The sequence below is a fragment of the Mytilus edulis genome, chromosome 12 (assembly GCF_963676685.1).
Source record: "Mytilus edulis chromosome 12, xbMytEdul2.2, whole genome shotgun sequence".
NCBI classification, from domain to species: Eukaryota; Metazoa; Mollusca; class Bivalvia; order Mytilida; family Mytilidae; genus Mytilus; species Mytilus edulis.
Window position 1 is genome coordinate 48,483,267 of NC_092355.1, and position 24,367 is coordinate 48,507,633.

At 31.2% G+C, this 24,367-nt stretch overlaps 1 protein-coding gene across 2 annotated transcripts in view; it reads left to right on the forward strand.

Annotated features, from left to right (window-relative positions):
* Positions 1-18,717, forward strand: part of LOC139498680 (uncharacterized) — a 41,497-nt gene extending 22,780 nt beyond the window's left edge. Inside the window, exons 2-11 of one of the 2 annotated variants that reach the window (XM_071287195.1) lie at positions 787-852; positions 1,297-1,448; positions 4,916-4,984; positions 6,904-6,987; positions 8,593-8,703; positions 8,962-9,096; positions 12,354-12,515; positions 13,179-13,263; positions 14,430-14,560; positions 18,169-18,717. In XM_071287195.1, coding sequence (XP_071143296.1) covers positions 787-852; positions 1,297-1,448; positions 4,916-4,984; positions 6,904-6,987; positions 8,593-8,703; positions 8,962-9,096; positions 12,354-12,515; positions 13,179-13,263; positions 14,430-14,560; positions 18,169-18,585 — 1,412 coding nt within the window. In that variant the 3' untranslated portion in view covers positions 18,586-18,717. Of the gene's footprint in view, positions 1-786; positions 853-1,296; positions 1,449-4,915; positions 4,985-6,903; positions 6,988-8,592; positions 8,704-8,961; positions 9,097-12,353; positions 12,516-13,178; positions 13,264-14,429; positions 14,561-15,187; positions 16,233-18,168 lie in introns of those variants that run through there. The other variant, XM_071287196.1, reaches the window with a different exon arrangement.
* The last annotated feature ends 5,650 nt before the right edge of the window (positions 18,718-24,367 follow it).

The following is a 24,367-nucleotide window of genomic DNA, read 5'->3' on the forward strand; positions in this document are numbered from 1 at the left end:
TAACAGTAAATTTACAAAAATGTCCATTAAATTGATATTCACGTCAACACCGAAGTGCTGACTACTGGGCTAGTGATACCCTCGGAGACGAAACGTTCAACAGCAGTTGTATCGACCCAGTGGTGTAAAAAGGTACCAGACTTATAATTTGATACGCGAGACACTCGTTTCGTATTCATAAGACTCATCAGTAAAGCTAAGATCAAAATAGTTATAAAGCCAAAGCACAAATGTAAAAAGCATTGAGGACCCAAAATTCCAATATGTTGTACCAAATGCGTGTCAGGTAATCTATACCTTGGATTAGAAAATCCTTAGTTTTTCGAATGATTCATTCTTTTGTAAACAGTAAATTTATAAGAATTACCATATAAATAAACTCATCATAGATTACAGGATTAAATTGTTTAGAGAAGTCAAATATTGGAGGTTGATTTGTGAACAAAAACAAAAAGCCCTCCACCAAAAACAAAAACAACCTAAACTAGAGAGCATGAAAGAAAACGAAAAATACCAGCGGGACAGTCAAACTCATAGATCGAAAACAAACTGACAACGCCGTGGCTTAAAAAAAACAAAAAGAGACAAATAATAGTACACAAGACACAACATAGAAAAATAAAGACTAAGCAACACGAATCTCATCAAAAACTGGGGGTGATCATACTGTGTCTCAAGAAAAGTTTACATACTACGACTAAACACATTTATTTCTTTTTATTATGTGATATATCTAATTAATATGTGCACATTATTATAACAATATTATTATGTATTGTGTTATAGCAAGTACAATATGCGGAACAATCAACTTAAACACAGAATATGCTATTTATGAGGACAGTTCATTAGGTGAGAATAATTATAACTGTTTTCATAAAAAGTATTTTTCTTTCCTTATTATCTGTTTATTTGTATACCACACGAGTTAAAAGTTAAATAGATCTATAATGCTATGTCAAATGCACCTTTTATCGATATATTACTGGCCTTATATAAGATAGGTCATTCATGGAATACTATACCTTATTTTAATGTTAAAAAGGAAAAAATTGACTATCAGACCGGTTCATGAATTAATGACGATAGAAAGATGAGGGAATGTTATTTCTTATTGTTATCATATCAGACAGATAAGTCATATTAAAAGGTCAATGCTAGGCAAATTACTTAAAAATATTGATCAAAAGTTGAGATTTTAATGTCGAGATTCAAACAAAACCCTAATAGATTAACAGGACCTTTAATATAATTGATGATATATTAAAGGATTCTTTTAACGCTTGTTAATTTAAGGAAAGCTGCATACAGCATGGACGACACTATATGACTCATCATGGAGAGTTCACAAGGTCAATAATGCATTTGTAGATGTTTATTTCATCAATAGCACTGACCAGAATGACCTCTCCCTAATAGTGAATGTTACTGGTAGCACCGATTTAGATGTAAGTATTGTCTCTACCATTAGAGTTGTTATTGCTAATTGAGTTACTTAACATTTTTATCTGTGATTTTATGGCACTTGCAAAAGCATGACATAAAAAAGGACAGCAGTAGTATAATGATGTTAGAAAGTCATAAATCGATTGAGAGAAAACAAGTCTTGTTTACAAACTTAAACCGAGGGAAACACATCAAATATGAGAAGAAAACAACGGAACAACAGAAACAATGAGGTGCAACAAAGAGTCACTAAGGTCAATAATTCATTTGTAGATGTGTATTTAATCAATAGCACGGAACAGAATGAACTATCCCTTATAGTAAGAACACTTATATTTTCTATTTTGAAGTTTAAATTGTGCATTAACATGCGTTTTATGTAATAAAAATTCGTCAGTAACGCACGTATAAAAAAGTGGATAAAGCCAAATAATGTACGTAGTTACGTAGAGAAGATATCAAAAGACAATCAAATATTGGAATATCAACAAAACACATCATGGACAAAAGAAATGACGATATACCAAACAACACAAAAAGTAGACTCCAGTAGAAAGCAAAAGATGAACAGCAGGAATCAACACGTTCATTAGGGGGAAAATACGCTGCTTCCGAATGGTCAACATTGTTTTGCTCTACTATCGTGGAGGATCAGGGACAGAGGTAGTATGTTCATCACATTCACTCAGCTGTATGAAAGATACTAATTGGAATATATTATATCTTAGATTTATTCAAAATCAGATTTATATCCTTTTATACGACTGCAACGTATCGCATAGTAGTTGGCTTAAAACGAAAAGTTAAAACGTAAGGTGGTACTGAAGAATAAATGGTAATCCTTTTGAATTACATAAGCACACAAGGTGAACCCTGATTTTTGTTGAGGTCCTGATTTTTTTTTATTGAGGTCATGTACCTTAATCTCTTTTGTTCTGTATAGTGTTTGGTTAATTGTCTCTTGTCATCTCATGATTTTGTATTTTTTTAATGGAGTTTTCAATTGCGTTTTGAATTGTGTAATTGTAATTTCCTCTCTCTTCCACCAGAACAAACAAATGTGAGATACACTTCATGAATTGCATATTAAGGAATATAAACATATAGTTGATAATTGAATACTAATACTTTGTTTTATAATTTTGATGCGTCGAAGCTTCTCGTGTTTTCATGATTTATCTTCTACAGGAGCGCTCATATCTGAATATTTAAATGCAAAAGAAGATTATTGATGAGCTACATAAAAAATTAGAAAACAAAAGACATAAAAAATGTAAAAACCAAAAACTGATCTATGAGACACGTTAACAACAGTGATCTTGTTGATTTTATGAAACAAGACAGTTTTTATCTACATTCATTTTTCAATTAAAATGTGTACAAATACAGGATAATCTTTAAATATATTAGTTTCATGACGAGAACACACCTGATAATTGTACCAGTTTGATCCCAATGTGGTTCAAATTACTATTGAGGTCCAATTCCAAGCGTTAAGCATGTGTACCACATGAGGTCATGTACCTTAATCTCTTTTGTTCTGTATAGTGTTTGGTTAATTGTCTCTTGTCATCTCATGATTTTGTATTTTTTTAATGGAGTTTTCAATTGCGTTTTGAATTGTGTAATTGTAATTTCCTCTCTCTTCCACCAGAACAAACAAATGTGAGATACACTTCATGAATTGCATATTAAGGAATATAAACATATAGTTGATAATTGAATACTAATACTTTGTTTTATAATTTTGATGCGTCGAAGCTTCTCGTGTTTTCATGATTTATCTTCTACAGGAGCGCTCATATCTGAATATTTAAATGCAAAAGAAGATTATTGATGAGCTACATAAAAAATTAGAAAACAAAAGACATAAAAAATGTAAAAACCAAAAACTGATCTATGAGACACGTTAACAACAGTGATCTTGTTGATTTTATGAAACAAGACAGTTTTTATCTACATTCATTTTTCAATTAAAATGTGTACAAATACAGGATAATCTTTAAATATATTAGTTTCATGACGAGAACACACCTGATAATTGTACCAGTTTGATCCCAATGTGGTTCAAATTACTATTGAGGTCCAATTCCAAGCGTTAAGCATGTGTACCACATGAGGTCATGTACCTTAATCTCTTTTGTTCTGTATAGTGTTTGGTTAATTGTCTCTTGTCATCTCATGATTTTGTATTTTTTTAATGGAGTTTTCAATTGCGTTTTGAATTGTGTAATTGTAATTTCCTCTCTCTTCCACCAGAACAAACAAATGTGAGATACACTTCATGAATTGCATATTAAGGAATATAAACATATAGTTGATAATTGAATACTAATACTTTGTTTTATAATTTTGATGCGTCGAAGCTTCTCGTGTTTTCATGATTTATCTTCTACAGGAGCGCTCATATCTGAATATTTAAATGCAAAAGAAGATTATTGATGAGCTACATAAAAAATTAGAAAACAAAAGACATAAAAAATGTAAAAACCAAAAACTGATCTATGAGACACGTTAACAACAGTGATCTTGTTGATTTTATGAAACAAGACAGTTTTTATCTACATTCATTTTTCAATTAAAATGTGTACAAATACAGGATAATCTTTAAATATATTAGTTTCATGACGAGAACACACCTGATAATTGTACCAGTTTGATCCCAATGTGGTTCAAATTACTATTGAGGTCCAATTCCAAGCGTTAAGCATGTGTACCACATGAGGTCATGTACCTTAATCTCTTTTGTTCTGTATAGTGTTTGGTTAATTGTCTCTTGTCATCTCATGATTTTGTATTTTTTTAATGGAGTTTTCAATTGCGTTTTGAATTGTGTAATTGTAATTTCCTCTCTCTTCCACCAGAACAAACAAATGTGAGATACACTTCATGAATTGCATATTAAGGAATATAAACATATAGTTGATAATTGAATACTAATACTTTGTTTTATAATTTTGATGCGTCGAAGCTTCTCGTGTTTTCATGATTTATCTTCTACAGGAGCGCTCATATCTGAATATTTAAATGCAAAAGAAGATTATTGATGAGCTACATAAAAAATTAGAAAACAAAAGACATAAAAAATGTAAAAACCAAAAACTGATCTATGAGACACGTTAACAACAGTGATCTTGTTGATTTTATGAAACAAGACAGTTTTTATCTACATTCATTTTTCAATTAAAATGTGTACAAATACAGGATTATCTTTAAATATATTAGTTTCATGACGAGAACACACCTGATAATTGTACCAGTTTGATCCCAATGTGGTTCAAATTACTATTGAGGTCCAATTCCAAGCGTTAAGCATGTGTACCACATGTTAATTGGAATTATAACTTTGAAGTAAAAAAGAATTTACAGAAGTTTTGTCGTAATATAACTGTCTTATCTCTATTCTTCTTTTATTGATAACTTCTATGAGATGTTGATAAATGTTTGAATATGTACTTTTCTTTTGTAGCAAGTTGGTGATTGTAGTGGGTTGAAAAATGCAAGTTTTGTACTTACATGTGGTAATTCCATATCGCGTGTAAGTTAAACAGTGGTAGAATATCAAAGATACGTAACAATCATAACACATTTCCAATTCTATTAATAATTTAAATGCAACACTAACAACTTATCTATCAATAATTTTTTTAACAATGGTGACCAATACTGTACCAAGAAACAAAGCTATGAATTCCCATAAATTTGTATAAATACATATGACAGGTCATTTTTCATTCGATATAACGGCCAGTCGACTAAACATAAAGTTGCTAGACACGCTTTTTGCTTAAATAATAATTGAATTGAACAAAGGCAAAGCTTCAATTTTGAATTATAAAACATCTATGTGTTAACCGTATACATTTAATTACATATTATACTTGTCACCACGTCTGTTCTTATATGAACAACACGACGGGTGCCACATGTAATCAGAATCTATTCACTCTTATGAAGCGTACGAGGTCAACCCGGGAGTTTTCTATGTTGCGTTTTGTATATTGATGTTTGTCTTTTTTTCAATGGCGTTGGTAGATATAGGAAAATGTGGTGTGAGTGCCAATGAGACAACTCTCCATCCAATTAACAATTTAAAAAAAAGTAAACCATTATAGGTCAACACGGAGCCTTGGCTCACACCGAACAACAAGCTATAAAGGGCCCCAAAATTACTAGTGTAAAACCATTCAAACGGGAATACCAACGTTCTAATCTATATAAAAAAAAACGAGAAACGAGAAACACGTATAGATTACATAAACAAACGACAACAACTGTACATCAGAATCCTGACTTAGGACAGGTGCAAACATTTGCAGCGGGATTAAACGTTTTAATGGTACCAAACCTTCTCCCTTTTTCTGAAACAATAGCATAACATCACAACACAGAAAAACACACGATAAAATATCAATTGACAGGCTTAACTCAATCAAAAAACGTATATGAATACATTATGAACGAATAAACTTGAACTACGATATCTGAATGCAAATGCACAGTTAATAAAATATTAGGGACAAACATTCAAGGCCAAAAAACAAACAAACAAATCCAAACAAAGCCATGGATAGACACCACTGCGAAATATTTAACCCCTTCGAAAATTATCACTTTTGAAAAAAAACGGTTTTAATAATACAGGTAAAAATGTAGTAAGTGAAAATTAGAAGATATTCCAAATAATCAAAGCTGGTATAGACAAGATCCATATTAACATAAAATAACAAAAAAGCATTACACAGTATCAACAGGTCAAATTAACAAGAAAATACGATTTGAGAGTACTCGCAGTTACTGACAGCTAGTTAAAAGCCAAAAACAATTAATGATAAAAATCAGTCATCAGAGACTAAAAACAACTAAAACACATCCCAGGGATTTAGTATTTTAAGATCATGATCAGTCAAAGAATACATGACTAGTGCAATGCCAAAAAAAAAAAAAAAAAAAATTGTAGTTCGTTTTTGACTTAAGAGTTTTAATGCAATTCTGGTATCTTTTGCCTATCTTGTTGTTTTTCCCACAGACAGTTAACAAACTGGAAATACAATATAGTGACTAAAACACGACTTCTTCAATTTGACATATATCAAAATACCCCTTTGATATTTAATCAAAAAGATTTGAAAATCCAAAACCATTAAACATATTCAACTTATACTTATATACTAGTAACATTACTTTTTATATTATAATATAACTTTTCTTGTAAAAATATCATTCTATTATATAGCAGCTTGGTTTATATTTAAATCATTGAAATAATCATTTATTCGTTCCGTAAAACCCAAACAAAGAAAGTAAACACTTAAAGGACATTCAAATGCTTTCTGAATAATCTAAATCATGTTTTGATTTAAAGTTAATTTCTTGTACTTATGGGGGGAAGGGGGGGGGGAGGGAGGTAAATCAGTCGACTATCGACTCAAAAACTAATTGTATACTTTGTTTCAGAATTTTACAGTTGTGATTCAAGCTATAAATGATCATACTCCACACCTGTACAATACTGTAGGCATGATAACAGAACTAAGAGAAGTAAGTTGTTCTCGCTATTTAAGAACGACATGAAAATACAGAATATGATTCATGTATGAGTCAGTTCAAGTTGAATTTTATCTTATGACTGGTTTGCATAAGCGGACAAGCTTGGACAGTTAATTGAATTGTAATACAACATTTGTTTATTCAAGTCTGAGTGACTCATTCTCTATTGAAGAAAAAGTTCATAGGCGCTACCAAGGGATAAAATAAACTAACTTCACGGCCCATGCCATGTGCAAATGTCCAACAAATCTATGGCTTTATGAATTATTTCGACTCTAATAGGACAAATTCGGTAATTAAAAAAACTTAAGCAAAGGTAAGATTATCGTGTGCTTGGCTGTTTTATTTAACCTCTGTCAGATAAAAGTTACAAATTAAAAAAAATCTAAGTTTTACATGAATTGTATTTTAGATAACAAATAGAAAAAGGGGTTTAATTTTCATTATTCTTAATCCAACATTTTAAATTCTTTGGCTACTACTTACAGTCAAATCCAGAATTAACTTGTCATAACTAAGGAGTGAGTCGGCATGTTGCCTTACTGAAATCCACAAATGTTCTAATCTTGCAAATAGATAAGAAAATAAAATATAACATACATCAAAATCTATTTTCATGCAAAATTATCCAAACTTACGTATATGTAACAAACGCTTTAGAATTTTCATTCGTATGAAGTCAGGTTATGACATGACATTAAAGCTCCGAGATTTATTAATTAAATTTGGCGGAATTTAATTTTTATTTCAATTCATTAATGTTTTAAGCTCTTGTGCATTAATCATTTTTGTTTTGCATTTAAATAGGAATAACGATTTTGGTTTTTTTTCAATTTCAATTTAAACACAACGAAATCGACATAGTGTTTGCACATAAGCTTTGTTACATGTGGTTTCACGTGGGAGGTAAATATCAACAGCCATGCATTATGCTTATCTCTGAGTCTGCGCTAAGTACATTGTATAGATATATCGATAAGTTTATCATTTTTTTGTTTACAAATCTGAAGATGCACGTCATGTAAGAATGCCTTATTTTGTCAAAACTGTCGATTGTCTACAAAAAGGCAATCAATGCAACATGCTATGTGTTTAAACGAAAGAGGCTAGTGTTATCTATATGCCAATCATCAATCCAACTCGAATAAAAATATAGAATTAATAAAGCTAATTTTTGTTGAAACGTTAAAACGTTAAACAAGCTTAAAAAATTGAAAACAACACTTTTAATAGTTTCTTGCGTCCGAAGCGCTTTCCTGGATTTATCTTCATCAGGAACGCCCAAAGGCGACATTTGAAATCCAAAGATGTATAAATACAGAAACCATTGAATAGTAAATGTCAAACGATCAGCATTGTTTAACCTCTTGTCTATCTTCAAAAAACTATATATACTCGGAAAATAAACTTCTGATATTTTTCTGTGAAGGCAATTGAACCGTATAAGATATAATGCATCTTCGTAATAATCAAGCTATTCCGATTCATGTAAAAATATATAAAAAAGGCTGATCGTTGAACAAGTTCTTTTTAATCGAATGCATTAAGACTATACACATGTTCACCAAGTACAATAGTATGATACTTATTATTCAGGATTTCATGGTTTTGGGTAATGTCATTGACTTTCGAGATCGTGTTGAAGATGAGGATTGTCCCGAACAACTTTTAAAATATTTTGTTGAAGTTCCAATTGATGCTGATGTGGTGAGTTATATTTATCTGTACGACCAAATTGGAATTTTAATACATATACAAAATATTTATATCTATAATTGTTTACCTTCGTTAAACTATTTTCAATATGTCTTTTGCCGAAAGTGTCATTCTTTCCGACAATTGATAAAAATGCCTATCTGTTAGAAAATAGAAAAAAACTGCATTTTTTGTTGTTGTTTAATGTTACAAATGCAACGAAATGGATTTGAATGTTTTTATTTCAAATTGAGCTTGATATTTTAATAGAATGGGCAAGACGGAACCAAATATTTTGATATTTACGATAACGGAACGTTATACGTAAAGAGTGAATTGGATTATGAAACAACAGCTTGTGGGATTGGAGGAAACGGAGAACTCTACTTGGATGTTGTCATCAAGGTAAATACATCATGATTTGGTTTTGAATACTGAATACCGAATACACATTGCAGAATGAATAATTCATATAAACATGATATTAAAAGGTTGTTTAATGGTTGTCTAGGGACAACAATAAATTAAATTTCAAAATGACGTGAATGTCAGCACTTTTAGATCACCGTACATCATTTGTCAGTAAGAAAAACTCATACAATGTGTTGATCTATAAAACATGTACAAGGCCTTTCTTTACATGACATATATGAACATAAATTGGAAATATTTCAAACAAGAAAGTCAATGGTTGCAAAGTCGACAATCAGACTCCTGTCTTAGGACAGGCCTTTTAGAATAGGACTGGGTTAAATGATTTGCGAGGTAACAACCCTGTCATAAATGTTAACCCCGGTACAAACATATAATAAAAAAAATCCAGAGTTTGCGAGTTAAAATAAAAGTTGCCACGAACCGAGCTACAAATATGAGACAGCACAGTTAATTGATTCAACCCACCATTTTTTTCTTAAAATGTCTGTAAAAAGTCGGGAATATGGCAGTTGATATCAAATAGTAAAATTCAGAAAGGAAATGGGGAATGTGTCAAAGCGACAACAACCCGACCATAGAGCAGACAACAGCCGAAGGCCACAAATGGGTCTTCAATGTAGCAAGAAACTCCCGCACCCGTATGTGTCCTTCAGTTGACCCCTTAAAAAAGTGTCCGTTTCTATAAATGTTGGCGTTTGTTATTATTACAGTTCAATGCCTCTGTTGTTCCATAGTTTCCCTCTAAAACTTCATCATGTTCTTGTGTTTTCAACTGTTATAGTTTGTCACCCACATGTTTTTGCTTAATCAATTGCTGACTATTGAAAAGCAATACATTACTGTTACCTTCATTCATTTAAGAAATTATTTTGAAAAATACACAAGAAAATACAAAAACATATTTAAGTCCTGCTTCTAAAACAAAAAGAAGTAGGCTTCTGGCTCTATCACCCTCTCAGCTACATGTTATATATATAATAACATACCAAACATTAAGTCCATATACATTATGACTTTGTAGTTCAAAATAAAATCTTTTATAGTTTGCACTCCTTTGGCTGTGAAGGTTGGCATCTCTTTAAAACTTATGATATAGAAAAATCATATCTATAAAGTTATTATCTGTATATTATTCAAAGTTTGGGAAGTCGTGAACGAAACATGTTTTTTTCTCCTTTGAAACTAACTGTGCATATGGACCTCTTACTGGGGCAAAAAAAAAATTATGCATGCAAAACTTGACGTAAAATTTGCTTAATGCATATGATAAAAAATAATATAAACACATTAATTAGTTGTACAATCTTAGACTCTTTTAATTTTTAATTCTATTAAAAATTATGACTTTTTTTTACACAAGTATTCTACATTCCAAACGAAAAAACAAAAACTGAAGGAGTTGGTCCTGCTTTGTTTTATAAAAATAACAGGCACATGTACATTGTATCTTGTCTTAGGGAAAAATAAAGCATACTTTGTAAAAAAATCACTCTTATTCAAACAAAACATTCCCTGCAGTTTACATTCTAAAGTTACTTAATTTCCTAATTGACAACAGATTTGTTACGTTTGAAGGACTTGTTATCACCAAACCATCGGCATTCCCATGGGAACAAACTGTGTCCATCTTCATGCCGACTTGTTTTTTTATTTAAACGTGGCTGATTTCATACATAAACTTCTTTGGTAGAAAGAAATGAAGCAGTATATTTTTTACTTTAACTTTCCCAATATAGATGATATTCTATCGCTATATAATTCCAAATTGAACGCATCTACTCCCTCGATCGTTGGAAGCAGTTAAGTCTGTCTGATATCTCGACTTATATCTAGAGATTGACAGTGAGGGTAGGTAAAAAACAAATCTTTACGACAAAAGAGAGACTTCACCTTTCCAATTGTAAACTTTATATGTAGCATCATTTGAGTAGCGTCTGCATACGGCGTATAAATATCGCAGTTGATACGATATCCAGGGCATTACTATTATGTCATGATTTCCATAATAGAGGGTTACTGCTCACAAGGAAGTTATTTCATCAAGAGTTCAAGTAGTTAATTCGCGATCACCCCCATTGTAAGTTTTACGGACGCCGTCATGCGTTGGTTGACCGTTATGGAATCAGTTTCACTAAAAGATAGCGTATATGTTCCTACTGTCGTTACCACAATCCTATTCCACTTTTTAGAATGTTACCTACTGAAATGGATTTCTTCCAGTGCCGTAATTGTACTAATATGTGCAACACGACAGGTGACATATGTTGAGCAGGATCTGCTTACCCTCCGAACCATCTGTGACCACACCCATATTTTGTTGGGGGTTCGTTTTGTTGAATTTTTGTTTTTCCATATTGTATTTTGTGCGCTGTTGTTTGTTTGTTTGTGTTTTTCTTTTTCTAGCCAGAGCGTTGTCGGTTTGTTATCGACTGATGAGTTTGAATGTTACGGAAGTATATTTCGTCTCTCTTTTATACCAGAACCCTGTTTTTTTGTTTTCCCCGTACACAGTATAATACATTTGCAACTAAAGCGCAATAACGAAATAAAACAACCTGCTAGCATTAATCCATATATCACCTCCGTCGCAAAGTGGTCTGGTGACATACAAAGACCTGTCTTACATTCGTGTATCCTTCCATTTGGCTATCTGATTGTCTTGTCTTTAGAGAGCTCCCATGCGTACAATTCTTTCGTTTTTTTTTAAAGAATTTTATCAAAGGTGGAATCTGGGATCGGTTTGAAATTAAACGCTGATATATTGTGTTTCAATATGACCCTTGGGAATGTAAATTCTTTGGAAAATTAAGTAATAAGAGCACTTCAGTCAACATTTCTTCATTTTGATGAAACCATATCTGCACAAGTTATGACATAGGAAACATAAATTGTATGAACAATAGTATTGTAAGCAATTCCACGCCTCATTTATTGTGGTATATTATCAAAAGTTAAAAAAAAATACCATTAAAGATATATTTTCTCTGTTCCATTTGGAGGATAAGATTTAATAATGTTGAATATATCTATAAAAACATTGCAGTCTAATTCACCATCTAACTAAAGCTAGTATTTGAACTTTTTGTGTAAATGCCTTCTGAGTTTTAGAACATTATTTTGTGGAATAAATACAAGGCCAAATTATCTCAAACATTATTATATTTTTGATTTAATAAATACCAAAATATATGTTTTTTATAGTTTAAATGACTATTTCTATACTTAAGGATGTTGATGAAAATCCGACGACCACAACAGTTTCACTGACAATGACAGTAATGGATATAGACGATGAACCACCAAAGTTTATAGATATGTCACCAGATTGCAGGAAATGTAAAGAATGTTCCATTAAATCTTTCTTTGGCAATGTCTCGTATGAAAACAAGGTAAAACAAACTAATTGAATGTCATTGTTGATAACTGATAATAGCCAAGTGACAGTAATTAATAAGGACGCTGTCAGATTTAATATTTATATCAAAATCGGGAAAACGTGGGAGAAGAGAAATAACATGTGAATCGTGTTTCATTTAGTAAAATATGGACTTTAGGGTAGGCAAAGAAAAGTTTTGTTTTAAGGATTCCAGTCTGGTCTTTCAAACTGCCTTATACTATTCTTAAAATTGAAAACAATAGTCGATCAATTGCATGTGTTCCCAGCACGCTTATTGATTTACCTTCTTTAGGAAAGCTAAATGCCGAATTCATGAATTGAAAAAGACCACAAACTTCAGAAATAAAGTTTTAAAACAATAACAAGCCTTGAGTGATACCAGTTATTTTATTCAAATGATAGAATTCCGATATTTATGTTTTATATTCCTTACATCTATTAGCTATATTTTGTAAAAGAAACATCAAAAACATTTGTTTTTTAAGCATTGATTAATGTCTCAAAATCAAAGGAATGTTCAAAAATTGCAACCACAAAGAAATAAAAACAGGTTCAAAAGTTTAAAAACTATACCAACGCAAAGAAATTTTTATGTAATATTTGACTGAAGACCGATGATAAACTGAAGAAACTTATAGAAATAGAATTAATTTAGGGCGATGTGACAGTTAATCCCCAAATGATTGCTGAGGACATAGAAATTGTCAACAAATCTGTATTACTGTACTTTATTACAGGAGGTAAGCAGCATATACCTATATATATATATAAAAAACGGTCATTACATATAAAACGACAACCCATCTGTAATTCTGTACTATATCAGAAGATTTAAGCGTCATTTACCTATATATATATAAAATAACGGTCATAACATATATTACGACAACACATCTGTAATACTGTACTTTATCAAAGGAGGTAAGCGGCATATGTATATGTATATTTTAAATAATGGTCACTGCATACAAAATGTCAACACATCTGTAATTATGTACTATATCAGTGGCGGTATGCTACATATATGAAATTTTATTAAAATAAAAACCACCCAGCTAAAATCGTGTAACACATTAATCCATTTTCACCAGAGTAAGTACATGTGTACTCTATATAAAACAAGATGTGGTATGAGTGTCAAGGAGACAACTTATTTTCCAAGTAACAATCTATAAAAGTTATTAATTATAGGTCGAAGTACGGGCTTTAACATGGAACCCTGGCTCGCATCGAACAACAAGCTATAAAGGGCTCCAAAATGACTAGTATAACATAATTCAAACAGAAACTATCCGTCTATTCTATATAAAAACGAGAAACGAGAAACACCCTTTTATTTTTTATTCCTTTTGTAAATCCATTATGATTTGAGCTTTGTATAAAAGGTTGGACGAAGAAGATCTTTATACAATGTCTAAACATTTGTTTATTCTATCAGTATGTATGTCTCTACAATGTCTTTTGGATTATTGTGTCTTTATCTTGCTGCTAAATTGCAGATTTCCCAAATGTTATTTTATTTAAACGTGTATAATGTACTTATCTATTTAAGAAGACCATCTGTTGACGTCTTCTGTGATTGATTGAGTTGTAGAATTTATATCATCTCCGTTTTGTTTATCATTGAAGTATTAAGAACTATTTTCAAATAACAAAATTATTTCAGAAAAATATAGCACCTGTAAGAATTATTTCCTTTCATATTAAAATGAATTGTGCTAACATATAACATTGATGTCTTACAAATATTTTTGTATATTTAAAGCATGTATGTAAAATTTAGCAGTTTATGTACCATGTGTACTATAATAATAACAACATTCATATTTTCAACTCACAAATATTGTCATGCAATATAGGATAATATCATTTGTTAATGCAAATCACAACTTAATTTGTATTTTAGTTTATCCTGAACCATTCAGCAGTTTGTTTATAATAGATTTAAACAATGGTTCACTTAGCTTAATAGAATCATTCCAAAATGCAACAAATGATACTATTAAAGACGATTTCAGTGTTGTGTTGTACATTCAGGTACGAGACATGTATCAATTAGTAAGAAGCTAGTTTAATTTGTTTGGATTATTTTTGCGAACAAGCGTTAGCTAGAATTGAGTGCCTGTAGATCAATTTCCTTTGTGTTAAATCATACTTCTGTATTGAGAGACTGTTACTAAAACAACGATAAGCTAAAGGAAACAAAAGTGTCCAATGAACTTCGTACAAAATACCGTTTTTTTATAAGGTTGACTGTTTTTATTCGCAAAAATGATGTCAATATTAAAGTGCTGACAGGTTTTTATTCAATATCATATAATAAAAAAGAAATAACATAATATTCACTCCTTGAACGCCAATTTGTACCCCAGACGAGAATGTTGTTTACAAAAGACTCATTGCTACTCAAATAATATTTAATATTCTTAGAAAGAGAAAATATATTTTTAGCAGGAATGCTACTAAAATATACATATGTAGTCATTTGAATAAAAATTCAGATTTGCAAACACCTTTTTTAAAATACTTTGTAATCATATAAAATATCTTATCTTAAAGTATAAAGATGACGAAATCAATATCATATCATCACAATAATGGGAGTTTTGCATATATTGAGTGTGAAAAATAGATGCTAGAATGATAAAAAACCTCTGTTTGTAGGCTATTAGCAACAGAACATTACTTGGTACTATGAATGTTACATTAAATCTGACAGTTGTTGTTCCACCAGAGATAACAACATTTCAAGCATCAACAATGGAGGAGACAACCACGGAAGAAGAAACAACAACAATAGAGCAAACAACAGTAATGCAGACATCAACTGAACCTACTTCACCGGAAGTTAAAACTACGCAAGCTCCTACAACAAAACCAATAATGTCCGGCAGTAAAGAAAATGATGATGATTTAATAGTCATCATTGTTCCGATTGTTGCTGCTGTGTTGGTTATACTACTAATTATAGTGATAGTTGCAAACAGAAGAGCTGCAGCGGCAAAGAGAAACAGATACATAATGGAGAAAAAAAACCATGATATAAACGGCAAAGAAAAACATTGAAGAATGATTTTAACATACATGCTAAATGTGATCATATTCTGTGCAAATTTTAAAAACACAGTACCATATTTGATATTCGTATAACTATTAATTGCAGATATTTCAGTGACAATAGAATGTAATATAGATTTAACGAGATGTGTTAAGCAGAGTCTTTTAAAAAGAAATAAGTCGAAAAAAAAGAGGGACGAAAGATACCAAAGGGACAGTCAAACTCATAAATCTAAAACAAACTGACAACGCCATGGCTAAAAATGAAAAAGACATAACAGAAAAACAATAGTACACATGACACAACATAGAAAACTATAGAATAATCAACACGAACCCCACCAAAAACTAGGGGTGATCTCAGGTGCTCCGGAAGGGTAAGCAGATCCTGCTCCACATGGGACACCCGTCGTGTTGCTTATGTAATTACAAATCCGGTAAATAGTCTAATTCGGTAGGTCACATTCATGAAAGGGAAGGGGATTGTAGTTACGACGTCAGGAACATATCCGATATCATTTGTGAAACGGTTATTCCATAACGTTCAACCAACTCGTGATGGCGTCCGTAAAATTTACGAAGGGATGATTTCAACTTCACCATTTGGAACTCTTGGTTTAATAGCTTCCTTGTGAGCAGTAACCCTCTATCAAGAAAATCATGATAGGAAATGCAAGCACGGGAAGATCGTATCAATTTGGAGATATATACTCCGTATGCAGGTACTGCTGGAATGTTGCTACTTCGAAATGGAAAGTTCACAATTGGAAAGCTGAAATCATCTCTTTTGTCGTAAAGTTTTGTTTTCAACCGACCCTCATTGTCAATTTCTAGATGTAAGTCAAGATATGAAGCCGACTTAACTGTATCTGTAGTATCCTTTATCTCCAATTCGATGAAATCATCATATCTTGACAGTGACTTTTTATCTTTGTTCTTTTCGTTAAAGTATATGCCTTTACATTATGATTAGGTTTTTTGAATTATCCTGTTTCATTTTTATATGTGATCAACATTTTATTTAATTGTTATTGCATTGATTTTTAAAATATTTAACACCACTTTTAGCTGCATTGATTGTTTAATGTTTAGCGCTTAGAGTAATTTTAATTAGACTATGCGCTATATAAATATTGTAATATGAATTAATTAAGTACAATGCAAAAGCTGAGTAAAATATTTAGTTGCTCATAGTAATCAGATTACATGAAGATGACGCAAAAAGGAATATAAGTTTTAAACAATTTAAACAAATCGATCACAACTGTTATTCATTCGAAATTATCTAGGCCGTAAGACTTTCATTGTAAGAAATTTTGAAACATTAATGCTAATTCTTTATTGGTTATTTTTTACGACAAAGTACAGTTTTTATTTTCATGACAACTATGAAAAGAATCGTCAATGTGCAATTGAAGTTCAGGCAGTATTTCATTCACTTTGTTCCTTTGTAGTTTGTACATAATTACGTCACACTTTTCCTCACGACTCTACGGATTCAAGATCGATGGAGGCCGAATAAAACGCCCACATGATCTTGTGTCCCGTTCATCTTAAACTTTTATCTTATTTTATGTTCTCCCGGATGACATATCTTTATTTATCTTCATCATTTTATTTCAATAGCTAGTTGCAAAAGCAAAGCAATACCATTAACATGCTATTTATAATTATATAAGATGTCACTTCCAGATTAGTCACGTTCAGCGCCTAATATTTACTTTATAACAGATCAATTGAATGTTACAATTACAAACTTATTTATTTCAAAATAAACATTTTTAAAATGATATAAGGAGGACGTGCTTAGTAAAGAATTTGTTTGTTTTATATCATAAATAAGCCACTTAACATATACTATTGCTGCATAACCTTTATTAAGATAGTAACACAATATCTTATTTGATCATGTTGATATGGATACAAAATGAAATTAAACCATGACATTACCATTCATTTACAATTTATGTGTAGAAGTTCTCCGTTTTCAGCCTCAAGATATTGTTCTTCTCTGGTGATCTACGAGTGTTTTTCCTCGGTCACGTAGCCACAGTGTACCATCCGCACCAGATATATGTACCCCTGAAGCAAATAATCAATAATAGCAAGACGTACATATTCTAAAACCGTACCGGATGTAACTATTTCCAACTATTGGCCGTACAATTCATCCGCTTCATGTACATACATTTTCTGTATGAACAAAAATATAGTGTTTTTCAGGCTAACATATGATATACCTTGTTCTACAAAAATATCAACGGAATATCCGAAGGATAAATGATAACAAAACCTATCTAATTAGATAGATTAAAGGAGAAAAAGGCCAATAAAAGAAAAAAAGAGCCACCGTTAAAAGTAGCTACATTATCAAGAATTAGTAACAAAAAATGTAATTGTCATCATAACGTAGAACACTTTGACCTTACCTGACCTTGCAATAGATTTTTTTCCACTACTTCAGGTATACTTATATTTGGTGGTGGTGCTACACAGTGTTAGTAGTCTATATGCATTGTATATCAAAAGATGTTATAGTCATAATATTTTTATTTAAATTGTGATGTATAATAGTTTTCTGTTAATAGGCTCATGATGTGACAAAAATGCGGTATACGACTAATGTAACTGTCGATGTAAAAATCAAAGTGAAAAATGACGAAACAGCAGGAAAAAATGATGACGATTCAACCGGAAGTAATATTATTATGATCATACTTCCGGTACTAGCTGCAGTTATCATTGTAGTCACAATAGTGCTTTTATGGTGGCGTCGACAGCTGTGTTTTGCAAAGTCTAAATATAATGTAGACGAAGCTAAAGAGACCGTTAAAGAAACGTCAGATGACATTTTATTTACGCAGTATGCAGAGGTTAATCGTGCTAAATTGTCTGCGGATATCACAGAGGAAATAGACCAAGAAGAAAGCGAAAATGTAGAAGACGCTGAATACGAATTATCCATCTCTTTTGATGATGACGATGAGGAGAATCAAACTCCATAGAAAATTGTAATATAATGAAAACTGAATGTATATATTCCTGAACCTCTGTAAACATTAAATGAGAAATTCAATCTTACTGCATACTAGTCTCATCATTAAAATGCATTTTTATTAAATGAATTGCTAATACTGTGATGTGTTTTTGTTGTTATTAGATATCTGTTTAATCGAGTGACTTTAAAAGAAAAAAATGAATACAGGCATATCGATTACGAAATCCTACAAAAAGATATTATACATACAGTGCAGTTTATTAATATTGATTATAAAAATTTGTAACCGATCTTTCTAAGTCTTTTTTGGATATCAAGTTATCAAAAGTACCAGGATTATAACGATTATTAAGCGATACAGATAAAACAAAAAGCCTAGCTCTCATTTACCGAAAAAAAAAAAAAAACAAAAAAAACAAAAAAAAAAACCCATAAAACAAACCAAAATATATAAAGTATAGAACTACTACTTCAGGCCCGGTCGGAAAGAACATCCAAGAAAGTAGTACATATTTAAACAAAATAGTTCCTACGCATAGCTGTATCTTTTAATAGCGGGTATATTTGGTTAGTTGCGGTATCAAAAGAAAGATCCTTTTTTTTCCAAATAAATCTTTCAAAAAGGGTTCAATAGTGATTCCAAGTCCAGAAGTTTATGAAAATCTGATAGAAGGGCACATTTGACCTGTTGTCCAGATCAGAAATCCTGTTTTTGTACTATCAAACTTCCGGAAACCAGTACGCTCTGATATGCAATTAACGGTCTGTTGACCTTTTTTGAGCACAGTTTTTTTTCAGGATAAGGTACAGTTTTGAAATGAAATATCTGCCACTTTATTTGAATTTAAGAGAAAGTACTAGCCATTTATGCTTGAAATTGTAGAATTTAACATAGAAAGCAATGGGGCTATGAATTAGGGGTTTTTATCCCATTACAGGGTAAATGCTAATTTTTCATTTAAAGCAAGTTGAATGATTAAAATTTGTTCGTAAAAACGTCGGTTGACATTTCAGAGACAATTTCTGTTTTTTAAATGTGTTAACATTTCAATTATGTGTAACAGAAACGCCTGTACAAGGAGATAGATATCATCCAATAGTAAGGATATTCCAAGAAATAAATTATCTTGTATGATTGTTTCGATAAAGTTGCTGCTAACAAGAACGCTGTTGAACCATTGTCAGGTTAAAGCAATTTCTTATTAAATTTTACACACTATATAATGATCTGCTTAACTGATGTTGGAAGTCGTGTCAGATATGATCAGTGATAGGTTCCATTTGTCGTTTCCGTACTCTAATTATATTTTCGTCGTGTGTGTCATTATAGAATGCGACTTATAAGCTGCTTTCTTTCACTTAAAATAAGAAATACGGCGGTAGCCACTTGTGAAACAACAAACAACTACCCTTCGGAGCACAAGAATTAACATTTACTAAATCGTACCGTTCGTTTTGTCGTATTTCTTTTACAATATGGCGTTTTCTAATTTTATTTAAACTTAATTTTTGGATTTCCGTCTGGTAAGTGAAAAAATTGAAACAAATATATATTTCTGTGTAAAAACTATGGATATCTTCACCCTGGATCTCGTCATTGAAACAACCATGTTCGATGTCATCTTACATGCTTCATGATGTTCCAATACATGTATCTAAACTTTATAAATTTTGTTTTGCTAAATTGCATCACAAATTAGCAGCAAGCTCTTTGTTACGAATCGAAATGTTGCATCTCAGTGAATGCTATGTATTTATTTTGTTATATTGTATTCACTTCATTTCCGTATGACAGTTTTGTACAAGCCTAGATAGTTACAGTATTGAGGACTTTGTTCATTCGAATTTGTGTTCTTGATATTGACATATTGTTTGCACTTTTCAACTCTCCTCTTTGTAAAAGACTGAGGATACTGTTTAAAACAGCGTCCAAATGAAGTTGATTTGAACATGTATAGATCACCATAAAGCCTTCAATAATAAAAAAAATGTAAAATAATTCATACAAAAAGAAAACAAATGGCCTACATTTATGCTAAAACTATGAAAAAAGATAAAAAAAAAAAAAAAAAACCAGAAACAGACTAGTGCCTAGGGGTCATGGATTGTACATGAACATACAGAATGTATCGATGCTAAAACAGATTTGTGAGTGCTCATTCTTCTTCCATAACCGGGACTTTATGGGTTTCACTTCCCCAGGAAAGATAAAAGCCATATAATTGAAAGCCAAAAATGTTTAAGATGCATAAAGACAGAAACAGTTGAAGAGTTGTTTAATAAAAAAGGATCCGAAAATAATTGCCAACTTCATCTAAAATAAACTTGAGGATGAGTTATAACACAACACGTCATTAAGATGATAAACAACGTCAGCACCAAAAAATCTGAGTAGTTGCTGCATGCTATTGACTTCCGATCGAATAAGTTGAGAAATGTATATCTCATATTGGTGATGTTGATAATTTCAAAATTATAATCGTCTCAAATTTAATCTATAGTTACAACAAGCAGAAAATTTCAAGCCACTTTATGGCAATCGCTTACCAAAATATGATTATAAAATGATTTCAAGGATTCAGGAATAATCTTAACAGTACAATACCGAATATTGATAACCTTTTAAATTTACAGTTGCTAAGACAACACCTTCAAGTATACGTCTAAGGATTATTTTAACAACAAAACTAAATTTAATACGGAATTTAAGTTGAATAGTCTCAGTTTAACATCTCTAAGATGATTTTATTCTGTCAACCTTACAAGTCATGTTCCGAAATAAAATGAGACTGGAAATCGTTAAATGTTATTAACGTTATATTAAGTCGGGACTCCTGGTCCTGGCAAAATATTAATCAATATGGAGTTCGCATTATTTCTGATACACTTTGCTGCTACGCTGCGATGACTTTTAATTCATTTCGTTTTCCAGTGCTCTATTCATTCAAACACGCAAACATTTTGATAATCTCTCGATTAATTTTATCTTTGTAAATGTTGAAGGCCGTACCGTGACCTATAGTTGTTAATTGATGTGTAATTTTGTCTCTTGTAGAGAGTTGTCGTATTGGCAATCATACCACATCTTCTTTTTTATATTTAACAAAATTGGATACAATCGATATATTCATTATACATGCTATTATAGCCATTCTTTTGACGTTTGTTTTTTTCCTATTAATATCTAAGGCAATTCTGATAATATTATCCCCTAATGTATTGATGATTGCCATTGGATGATTTTGGCATACATTTGATTTGTGATGAGTTTTAGCAATGTACGGCCTATATATTTCGACAAAATTTAGATCATATCGAAAAGTAACATGACTATATACATTTACAAGTTTTTTTTCAAGACAATTTAGATATTATAACATGAAGACAATATTTCATAAACAACTGTCCGAAACAAACTATCGGAATATTTTATTTTCAATGCTTTTCAACAACTTCTAACTTCATTTGTCCTTTTAGACCTCTTTTTATTCGAGCGTTACCTAAGAGTCCTTTGTCGGTTAAACGTCTAGATCTGTCCGTCATACTTAATTAAAATCCTGGTGTCTATGTTGAGTTTACATTCAGGATTTGTTGATCAATTGCTTTATGTTGGTTCCATGTATATATATTGTATATGTGTAAACACGATGTAGTTTCCTTTGAACACTTTTATATCTCATTCTACATCTTTGTATTGTTGGATGACTGATTATTACCAAGGTATTTGTTTAAAAATTTAATAGGCAATAGAAACGATGTAGTTGTCGTGTGCTGTTCTCACATATGATCTCTTGAAAATAAATAAGTAAATGAAGAGTTTTATTTCAATTATAAAATCAATTGAATAAGACCTTATCTTCAATTTCGAAATACTAAGGCTTTTCTACCTCAGGCATAGATTACCTTAGCTGTATTTGGCAAAATGTTTAGGAATTTTGGTCCTCAATGCTCTTTACCTTTGTACTTTATTCGGCCTTTTTAACTTTTTGGATTCGAGCGTCACTGATGAGTAGATTTTGTAGACGTAACGCGCGTCTGGTGTATATACTAAATTTAGTCCTGGTATCTATGATGAGTTAATTTGCAACAATTTCTGCTTAAGATCATATTAAATTCTATTGTGGAGTCAAATTGTTTGATACAGATATCTTTGAATATTGAATTTGTTTTTGTATGTTGTTGCTACAAGTTATTGGATTACACTGAAAAACCCAAATCAATAAAAGATCATATTAATTTTTAATCATATAAAAATGTATAATGGACAGTGGGAACCAAATATGAGTAATGTGACTTTAAAAAATCTATGGAATGAATATAATGGAATTTGAATGATAACATACATTGAAATTGTAAGTAAAATACCAACTAAGAAATCAACCAAATTTTTCAAAGAAAAAAATTGAATTATCAACAAAAAAGACTTTCCAAAAACAATGGAATATTAAGCTGTGGTATTGTAAACTAACAGCCCGTAACAGAGTAGTGATCGAATTCGCGTTTCTTTACCGTCAGAATAAGTTACGTTATCGACAAACTTATTTAAGTGATATAATTTAATTTTTTTCATCGACAAAATATTTCATGTCCAACGTGTAAGCTTTCATTGTTTAAGTCGAAGTTTTTTTAACACAGTAAAACATTTCTTATAATCAACCTCTGTCATTGGCATTGTCATTTTAACGGTAAAGGATCAAATACGGGATCTCCGAAATTTCTATCATTTGTTACGAGAAAATCATTATTCAATCGAACATATGTCTTTGTTCATGACACATATTATGAAATACAAAGGAGTTAAAATGATCAAATACTTTCGAACTGACGGAAACAAAAATACATAATCTAGAATGTGTGATCTGTCATAAACAATGGCTTCGTCGTGCGAATCGACCAGATCATGTTACTTGTAACTGATCTTAGCTGTAGAAACAGTTGGTGCGACCTCGATAAAATCTTCATCCATTTAATATAAGCGATAAATATTCATGACTACAATGATAATGAATTTATTGGAGTCAAATCCACTGTTTCTACTGTAAACATGAACTCGTTGGTTAGTGCATTGAAGACACTTTTAAAGATTGAGATTGTTTGTTTATTCTTTTCACCTTCGAGGTATTAAAATTATTTCAGTGTTTATTTATCTCTTTTCAAATCTCTTCTGTTTAAAATTGTCGAAACTTCCGTTTAAGATTTCTGTGGTAAACTATCTATTCTATTGTTAGGACCATTTTACAATAAATATCCTTTGGTACAATGATACTTTTTTTTATAGAAGTATACATCTGCTGGTTATATTTTTTCTTTTATAACTTTCTTTATTGTGACGACGCGCTATGAAATTCAGATTAAATATAAATGAAGTTGTATATAAATTTTTGGCCATAAACACAAATCTTTTAAACAGTTAGACGAGTGCGTCAATGTTACAGTAGTCTGTTTACTGTAAGTTACTAAGCTTGGCCCGATTCATCTGTCATTTATGGAAACTAATTCACCACTTTCTGAGACATTCATTTTTATTTCACCATCAGACATGGAGCTACATTTGTAACTTAAGGAAAACTCTCAAATTAAAGAAATTTGACATGATATACTGAAACTTTCTTATAATCAATTAAACGACTGCTTTTCTTAGATATGTGATTTTCATGGTCAAACTTTTTCATTAATTAACGGACATTTTGAGATTTATTATTGTAAAAAAATGGTGTTTTTTTAAAGAAATCAACATTCAAAATTTAGAACGTCATGAACATGTACAGGAAGCTGAATTATTGCACATC